At 36.6% G+C, this 10,557-nt stretch overlaps 1 protein-coding gene across 1 annotated transcript; it reads right to left on the minus strand.

Annotated features, from left to right (window-relative positions):
* Positions 1-7,867: 7,867 nt before the first annotated feature.
* LOC143609176 (F-box/LRR-repeat protein 12-like) lies at positions 7,868-9,319 on the minus strand. Its single transcript, XM_077084004.1, has one exon. It carries the CDS (start codon positions 9,053-9,055, stop codon positions 7,868-7,870), a length of 1,188 nt encoding a protein of 395 aa, XP_076940119.1. The 5' UTR covers positions 9,056-9,319.
* Positions 9,320-10,557: the final 1,238 nt, after the last annotated feature.

Raw genomic sequence — 10,557 nt, forward strand, 5'->3', positions numbered from 1 at the left:
ATGTGCGTGTTTTGGTGTATGTGTTAATTAATAGTTTGTAGAATAGTTATATATTTGTATTTCTTATATCCTAATGAATAGGTTTCAAAATACGAAAACTTGTAGAGAGTAATACGGATACTGTACTTCTATTATTGATATCTAATGACGATTGATATATATATATATATATATATATATATATATATATATATCCTTTTATTTTGTATTTGTAATTTTTTTTCAGTTTTATTACATTTATTATGTAATCTGACCCGACCCGAAATTTGCTTATCATTAAACGATAAACGACTGACCCTAAAAATTTCTGCACCGTAAAAAATTTCTAGGTTCACCACTGGTCCAAACAATGTCTCTATTACTGTGTAAAAAACCATAAGTAGATTAAGAAGTAATTGCAGATTGTAATGAACATCTGCAGTGTCTCCATTCTCTCCATTTGTGTTATTTATATGGGTTCGATATAATAGACTAACTTAAAGTAAAGTAAATTAGGCTATCCTGCCACTTAAAGTAAATTAGCGTGTGCCATCCATACCTATCCTGCAACTTTCAAGGAATTTTGTTTGTTGTTAAACTTTGAGCGGGTGAATCAATAACACGAACACGAGATTTGATCAACACACGATCGACTCTTTTATTAAGTAAACGACTAACGAGAAAAACTTAATAATAATCTAACACATTGAACCTAGGGTATATATAAACCCATGGTTCAAATCCTATACTAACTCAAATACACAATTTGAAACCAAATATAGTTAGGATTAAATAAGACTAACTTATCTTATAATAATAAACTAATTATTATATTGAATATTTTCCGAGATATTAGGAGCCTTCAATCTGATTTGGTGTTGGACACATTTAACACTCCCTCTCAACACCAAACTTTCTCTAACCGTGACGCACACGAAGCATCTCGACTCGAAATAACCCGCGACTCAACACAACAGGTCACATCTTCTGATATCGGCTCAAATGTTGAATTTCAACACTCCCTCTAGATTCATACTTGTTCGGTCTCTCACAACCCACAACACTCGCATATATTTGGACTTGATTCTTGGACTCGTCACACGCCTTCACATGAAGTTCCATCTTGGTCAGTTACTCTTTAATCTACACAAAATCCAGGACATATTCAACTCACCTCCAAACAACCTTGTCATACGCCTTGATCATCTTTGGCGCTCTCCTATGAACACACAGTTCGTAAACGTCGATTCAATCCCGACATTACATTCGAAATTAATCGAACGTGATCTCCCATTTACGGTCCTAATTGGTGGCCCAAAACCAATACTATTCGGTACCGCTTGATCACCGATTTTAGACCCATAATACCTTTCACGCAGCTCTCAGACACCACAATTTGCTGCAACTCCGCACGCCATGATCTAGTCCCGAAACCGGACCTCGAACATATGATGTTGTTGTCCCGTTTAGACAGTCCACTATCGCTACCACTCGGACTGTTGGGTTATCGATCCAACCCACTAAACTACCCCGACACACGGAGATTTTAGCCATCCCGACACATCGAGATTTAACCATACCAACACACGATCATGGCACAACATCACTGCTCGACATACAAATATTTAACCATCCCGACACACGGTGATGTCACGTCATCACGGCCCGACACACGGAGATCTAACCATCCCGACACATGGTTATGGTACGTTATCACTTCCCGACACATGGAGATTTGGTAATGGGTTCTCACCTGTACTTGATCAGATTTCAGCTGTGATTGGAACACATACGGATTCTTACTGCGATCGAAACACGGACACACCTTCGGTTGGAATCTCTGTTTTAAGCGAACTAAAACAGCCGGTCTTCGTTTCCCTTGACTTCGAGCGGTTCAACCACTAACCTGACAAACATGTCGCAACTTGTTCACAATCGAAACCCGGTCCTCATTCTACACATACTGCTTTTGATTCTTGACCCACCTTGGATCAACTTCAAGGTTCCTCACCATTCAAAGGTGACGGAACAACTATTGCTAAGAGAGTTTTACATATGAATCACGATACCACCGAAAAAAAGAAAATCCGACTAACGTTGCTTCTGTAAGAATAAGAAGGATCAAAAAAAAAAAAAAAAAAAAAAACTATCGTGGCCCACAAGCAATACACCACATGCCCAGCCACAGTTTGACAAACAAACTTCAACTTTGTTATTATTTATAAAAAATATCCGACTAACAAAAAAATACTTTTCTGTCCACCCTTTTTAACTTGTTCATTCCACCAACCAAAACACGACACTAAGATTGGATCAAACAGAAGTTTATTTGACGGAAGAAAACTTGATTGACACACAGCCAACAAACAATATATTTTCAGTTGTTTATATTCGCCTTCAGTCATACACAGCCGGAGCAGCCCCGTGAGGGGCGGTTCGATCCCTCATCTCAAAAAGCGATTCTCAATACCGCTCTTCACACTTACCCTCCACGACGGACACACCTGTCGGGGGAGGCTGCCTCAGATCTTCAAACCGCTTCCCGGTACGAACCCTAAGCTCTGATACCACTTGTTAAACTTTGAGCGGGTGAATCAATAACACGAACACGAGATTTGATCAACACACGATCGACTCTTTTATTAAGTAAACGACTAACGAGAAAAACTTAATAATAATCTAACACATTGAACCCAGGGTATATATAAACCCATGGTTCAAATCCTATACTAACTCAAATACACAATTTGAAACCAAATATAGTTAGGATTAAATAAGACTAACTTATCCAATAATAATAAACTAATTATTATATTGAATATTTTCCGAGATATTAGGAGCCTTCAATCTGATTTGGTGTTGGACACATTTAACAGGTATATATATCGAAACACTTTCTATGAACATAAGCCACCAGAAATAGCTTGTGCCATCCATGTATACTTATCCTGGCACTTTTTAAATAGTTGTGCAACTGCTAGCCCGAACAAAGTTCGTTAAAACACTTTGTTTAATATATAGCATGCTAACTAAAAGTAAAGTAAATTAGGCTAAATCTAATATATACTTATTTGGGTTTATTAACCTTGTATTTGGAGAATTGACATCTCGAATTAGCTAACCGGAGAATACCCCATCTCGAATCAGGCGTTATCTTTACATTTCTTATAAAATCAAACTTTCTTTTTCTGGGTTCTATCTACAGATTTTAAGAAAGAGAGATGAGAAGACAGACCACCAATTTCTAATATTTTCCATGAACCTCTGCTTTCCTTCTCTTTAGCATTAGGCTGATTAGAAAGCAATGTAAGAACCTTGTTCTTTTTAGTAATAACTTTAGATTGATCATAATGGACAATAGTAAGTGAGATAACAAGGCAATCCACTTCCCAGTAATTTTCCTAAAAACAAGGTAATGCATATTGATACAATTGGGCAATTCTCTGTTAGATCTAGCACCTTCTGTCATGTAAATGAGCAAACTAGTTGTTCCTTTAGAAACTGATCAAGTTATAACACGGGCAGTGAAATGAAACTGGATTGGTTGCGATCACAATCACGCTTTGGCGGTGACAGAAAAAGGTAATCATTCGGTACATGTTATTTTATTTTTTTTTGCTATAAACAATGATGATGTAGGTGCTTTCAGAATAGACAGGGCTAATCCAAGAGATTGGTCATTCGATGTCATTATGATTGTTGGTGCCATTGAATCAGCTAGAAACTCGGAATAAAACAATCTAGTCACGTTGGACGCATTTTAACAGAACATGCCATATCTTGGTGGTTTCTAACTGCTGTAGCAAGTGAAGAAATTAGAGCAGTTCTAGGCTTATTAACCCCCCTAACAGTTTGTGCATGATTGTTGTCCTCCTTAGAATGAGCAACAGAAACGAGTTGTGCAGATTGGAACAGCCAGTAAGAGGTTTTGCAATAACATCAAATAAGCGTAAATTTATAATCTACTGTATCTAGTTGAGCATCGTGAGCGCCTGGTGACTCAGTAACATCAATCATTGAGTCAGCTTGGATTGCTAAGACCTCAGTATCAATGGGCGCATGAAGTGGATTGGCAATTTCATTGTTAATACTATCAGGCATATTATCGAATACCTTGAGAGCATTAGGCTCTAAGGTCGTAAAACGAAATCTGTCCACAAGTGAGTTCTTGAAATCAGACCCATCCTTTAATGGGAAGTGACCTTGTGTCATACGAAACCGGTTGGCTGCCTTACCAAGAAAATAATAGGCTAAATACGGAAAGCGATCTAGACCATGAATGGCATAATAAGCAAAATACCGTTCAGCATAAACGAGCCATTTATCCAGATCCACACCAGTGAATCAAGGCAAGGGTCACGGGAGGCTCGGAGGGTGTGCGAGCCGCACCATCGGCCGGGGCACAAACTTTTTTATACATATTACACATATATGTTTTTTGGTGTTAAAATAAGGTTATTTGCAATGGTTTGTGAGATAATTGCATGCTCAGAATGTTTCTATCTATAATAAATCGGTCGATAAAAGTTTTATCAATTTACATTAGCGAATACAAAATTTTCGTTAAGGCCTACATACCTTTTTATTTTGGCTCAGCCAAGGTATTTAAATTCTCGAAGACGGCTTGGCAAGGGTGGTGCTGGATCATACATACCTAATCTCAGAGATAGTAGAACATCATAACATCATCTCATCTGGTAGACCACTAAGCTCAATTGGAGGTGGAATCGGAAACCGGGCCAGTTGATCGTAGATCTCTTCAAGCATAGCAAGTTGAAGTTCACAATTTTGAATACGTAAATGGAGTGAAGCATCCTCCAAAGCAAAAGCCATTTGGGTGGAGGACCAATGAAAGCACCGATGTTTTGTTGTATTTAAATTGACACAAAGAAGAGATAATCAATTATGAAGTAAACTCTAGTATGATTCGATTTTTTTTAGAACGACGAATTTCTTGTATTTAGGCTACCGCACTCTTCAAATTTGGAGAGTCTCATTGCCCCACTCTCCAAGCTTGGGTGTTTCCCGGGGAAATCATACCGTCGGCTGCCATTAACAGTCGTTGTGTCACCATAAGAGTAGAACTCTCTAGCATAACACACGGCGGGATGAAAACCGGGTGGGCTCAAGATCGACAACCTTGCAAGGCCTAGCTCAAATCCTTCAATGCCAATATCCACCCAAAGTGACACAAGTGGGGATCGAACTTCGGTCTCCACTGAAGAACCCCAAGTCGTTCTACCACTAGGCCACAAATGAGGGATAACTTGTATGATTCAATTGATTCAATAGAATGATTATAATGAGAAATTGAAACAATAAATAGCATAGAAGGAGATGAGAAAATAGATTCCAAGAAAGAGAGATTGAGAAGACATACCGCTAATTTCTAATATTTTCCATGAACATCGTCTTTCCTTCTCTTTAGCATTATATCCGACGAGGATTCTTTCATCAATCCCATGGGCTTGTTCACTTGTTAGGCTTCATGGATTGGGTCGTCCAATTGGTCCCATTAGATTCATAACATATATATATATGATGTCATAAAACGATCTAATCACAAATGGCAGAAGAAGTATCCCGATTAACAATTAAGCAAGGCGTTTGAAATACAAAAGAAAAGGCTCTTGGCTATCAAGAATCTACTAAAAGATATCAACATTGAGGGTTGATCTTTGGGTTAATCCAGATCATTCCTTTAAGTTAAATTTGGGTTAATTAAATTTGTGTCGTTTAATACGTAACCTTCTCCATGTATGCATATATGTGGCATGATTGTATCCATCAAATTGTGTGATTTCAATTATAAATTTTCCTATACGATCAGAATCTTGATATCATACTTAATACTAGCTATCGATCCAGGCCTACAGTTCCTGCATATTCCTTGTTGTTTATATCTATTACAGGTAAGATAAAATTGTTGTCAATATATGTTGGGCGTCTAATCCTAAATTGAGATCCAGAGAGAGACAGAGAGTATATACCCACACTGAAATCTTGTTTCTAACAGCAACTCGTTACATATGAAGCTACCAATTATCCATCCAGATGAAATTAAACATTCTTGATCGATTAATATTAAAAGTGCCAGTACTGAAATTGATCTGAGAACCAATACAAAAATCAAGTAAAAATTGAAAAAATATATATTAATGAAACATGGACACGTGAAAGACGCACCTGCTTCGTTTTGATACCTTTTGAGACATCAATCGACCCCGGAAAGCTGCTTCTCAGACCCATCGTGAATGAGGGTCTGTAATTACTAATTAAGATTGGAGATTTTACTTTTAAACCCAGGAATCAAGAATATTATGTGGAACATTTTAGGGAGTAAAAATAAGTGAAGTTACTTAACTATTCATTATGAAAATTATAAACTGTTTTGTCAACAAGATATTTTCTAATTCCTAAATAAGTGTTAATCAGATAAAAAGACATAGTTTTCCTGGAATGCATAGGTAAATTTTCTTTATAACATTATGATTACTAACAGCGGCCAGGTCAGAGTTAGGAGGTTAATGTGTATCCCAAGCTGGTGGTGATCATTTACTGTAACTTTTATTGACGCGTTCCTGATGATGTTACTGATGATTGACAGCAAAATGGATTGTTGATGCTGCTACGTTCTTACTTAAGGCTCACTTTATTCTGGATCAAAAAGCAACCCCGGGGGGGGGGGGGGGGGATATTATATGTGAAGAAACTTTTAATCAAGAGGGGATATCGAAGACATGAGAAAGGTTCAAATAAGAAGTTTGCTTTTCCTAAGAAGGCTAGGAAGAAGGGTATTTTAGTTTACTACCTTAATATTGAAAACCCACTTAGTTTAATTTCAAAAACCCACTTAAATTTTCACTCATCTCCTACAACCACCACCGCCCACCGCCACCACCTTGTCGGAAAAGTCTTCGGAAATTTCGCCGGAAAATAAAACACAATGGAAAACACTATGAAAAAAACACAATGGAAAAAACACTACGAAAATAAAACACAATGACAAAAACACAATGAAAAACACAATTAAATAACAAAACATAAAAAACACAATGCAAAAAAAACTATGGAAAAATAAAACACAATTGTATAACACAATTTTGTAAAACACAATTTTGGTAAAACACACCTTGTAAAAAACCCACTAATTTTTTTTTATTTTTATATAACAATATGGTACTCATATAAAAGATAACAAAACACTCGTTGTTAGGGTGAAATCGTTTTTAAAAAAATTGTCGTATAAAAAAGTTATGGACGTTTTAAAATGATGAAGGAATTTGACATGTACCTTGCATGTGGGTAGAGAAAGTCAACAAATGTGTTATCCCTATTATGCCCTTATCCTTATTTTACAATTGATGATCTCTCTAATCTAATCTCAACCATTCAAGTTTAAAATGAATGGACAAGATTATTTCATATCCTTCATACAAAAACTAATCTTCTTATTATAACTCAACCCTAGAAGACATTACAAATTTTGAATTCAGTTATCAGATTGTTGTTGTTGTTATAAGGCAAGCTAATTAGTTGGTGATTAGCCATAGTTACAACTTTTTTATTTCCGTTATGTTTATCTCGTAAATTAATTTGATTTCAATTGTGTTTGTCGCATATCTGAATCTGATAAAAAACTAAATGCATTTATCAAACATAATAAGTAATTAATTCAGCCACAAGACAAATGAAAAAAACATGCAATATAACACAACAAAACAGTCACAACCTATTACTTGCTCGCAGTAATTAACTTCGGAGCTCATTGTTTTGAAAGAATCAAGCTTAAGTAACACAAACAAAGTCTACATATAAAGTAACATAAAGACGTCTGTCTTGTAATTTCTTCGCCCCCCCCCCCCCCCTTCCTCAACACTTGATCTTCCTATATATCCTGGCTGTATGGCGGGGTTATTTTAAATGCCAAACTGGGGAGAGAACTCTCCCTACAACGCAGCATCCTAATCTCCACATTCGCACGCTGTATATTAAAAAGTTGGATCGCAGCAGGAGTGATTAGCGGGAAGTCTCCCAGGTATATCACAGAGAGGCGTTTGCAACCGCTGCCGAGAGCTAGTAATCCTCTGTCGCAAAGCCTTAAACATCTGTTCACATGGATTTTCTCCAAACTTTGACAATTCAATCCTGTTGACTCCCAACCAGCGATCGATATCTTAACACAACATTCTAAGTTCCAGTCTTGAAGCAACGGGCATCCTTTTGAGATGTGTATGATGGCATCATTCCTAACAAAACTGCACCCCCAGAGATTAAGGATTTTGAGATTTGCCGCACGTCCTGAACTGATGGACGCGAGAGCACGTCCCCTGATGCTAAGTGGCCACCTACAAAAAAGATTTAAATATTCGAGCCCCCCTCCACTTACAACTTCAGTTAAACCCGCATAAATCAAACAATCATTGGCCTCTAAACAAGCCAAGGTGGAAGAACACCCTTTAAAGCCTTCACCCCTAATTTTTGTACATCCTGTTATTCTGAGCGCTCTAAGTTGACGGCAATTGCGGGTGAGAGATTGAATTCCATGGTCAGTTATTTTGTCACACCAAACAAGACTAACTTCTTTCAAAGAGTTGCAGGACTTGGTTAAGATTTCTAATCCACTGTCGTCAATAGAACTAAATGAAATATAGATAAACGACAAAGATGGACAGCCAGAGGCAATGGAAGAAAATCCTACATTGGTGATTTTAGGACTACTATCAAGACTCAAAGAATGAAATTTAGCTCCATACTTTTGCAAAAGAACTAAACCTGAATCATTGACATTGTCGCACCCGGACAGGTACAATGACTCTAATTGCCTAAAACGGTTAAGCAACTTATCAACTGTAAGGGAATCGATTTCACTATAGAAGTTTCCTAACCATGGTAAGAAATTAAGTTCCAAGTGTTTAAGACTTGAATTTTGAATATCAAGAAAACGATGACAAGTTAGACCAAAAGATTCTCGATCAAGATTAGAGTCTACTTTTTCAAAAATCTGATATACAAGTTCATCAGGGAGGTTTGTGAAACATGAGCGTTTTTTTCTAGATTGAGAACCTACACCCATTTCTATATCTAGCTGGAAGTTGTCCGTATCTTGGTTTGAATCTATATCAACATATGTGTACAGAACATGACACTTGTGCAAAAGAACGTCCCGGATAAGTTTGAGAAAAAGATACCTCTTAATTAGCCTTTAGATGGACGGAATTAAATAACTAACCAAGTTAAAACCCTTTTGGATGGATTTATGACATTCAGAACCTAATGCAGAAGTTAAAATCTGAAGATGCTAAACTGAAATGTATCCGCGTGATCTGTTACAACAAACAAGAGGATGCATTAGATAATACAGTAATAATTAGCTATAAAATTCACATTGAAGTATAGAATTTTCTCTGATTATAAAAACCAACCCTGCTATATATATAGTATATATGACAAGCTACAGAAGAAATCCCAGCACATACACTGATGCACATAACATGCTATTTTCTCTGATTATCATGTATGTTTTATCTTCAATATGCTAAAGCCGTATGATTTTTTACAAATACTGAAGAGTCAAATTAGCAAATTTATGAAAGCCAAACTGATAGAAACGGAGAATCTAAGATAGTAAAATTAATATAAACAGCCACATTCGAGAAAGATTTACAATTAAATAGATAATTAAAACATCAATATTAACAAAAAGAAAAGCGTGAACAAATAATAATACCGCTAGCTAGCGGCATCTGGGCTCCGAATTTTCTTGGTCATTTGGGAAATGAGAGCAGGAATTGAACCCATATATGGTAACCCAAATGAATCAATCAGGTTGGCTTGGATCCTCAATTGATTCGGGAATCGTTAGGTACTTAATTATCAAGCAGATTTTAAACATTGTATATTATGGATCACGCTACGTACATACAATCAATTCTGTAAGGGCAGCACTAATTCAGCCATAAGATACTAAACATTCTAGATCGATTTGTAAACCATTTTAAAATAACAATTACTGAAATCGATCTGAGAAAGTGTACTAGGATAAAGAGAAAGAAGCACCAGATTCGAGTTTGATACCTTTCAGAGACACAAATCGACCCCAGAAAGCTGACCCCTAGTGAATTAGGGTTTGTAAGATTGGAGACTGAAAAACTGCTGTTGCGGTACTTGTGTGCTGACCCCTAGTGAATTAGCGTAGGGGTATTATTTATGTTGTCTTTGCTGGTACATTTTTAGAGAGAGTAAATAAGTGAAGTTACTAATTAATTACAACCAAACGATATTGTAATTTATATATTTTTTGGTAACAAGATGTTTTCTAATTCCTAAATAAGTGGTAATTAGGGGTATGTTTGGTATGTGATCGCTAATGAATTGGCCGGACTAGGGAATGGAATGAACAAGGAATAAAATATATAATTAACATTATTGAAACGCCCAAGCATTTGTTTGCGAATAGCAACGTTATTAAGGTGATCTGGTCGATAATATATGATTGGGTAAAATTAGCTGTCCTGAGGTTCATTTCGATTCAGTGGAAGAAATTCTTGAATATCCAAGTAAGAACATAAAGAACAA

The sequence above is a fragment of the Bidens hawaiensis genome, unplaced genomic scaffold (genome assembly GCF_021521415.1).
Source record: "Bidens hawaiensis isolate Kalapana, Puna unplaced genomic scaffold, B.hawaiensis_p1.1 tig00419509_1, whole genome shotgun sequence".
NCBI classification, from domain to species: domain Eukaryota; kingdom Viridiplantae; phylum Streptophyta; class Magnoliopsida; order Asterales; family Asteraceae; genus Bidens; species Bidens hawaiensis.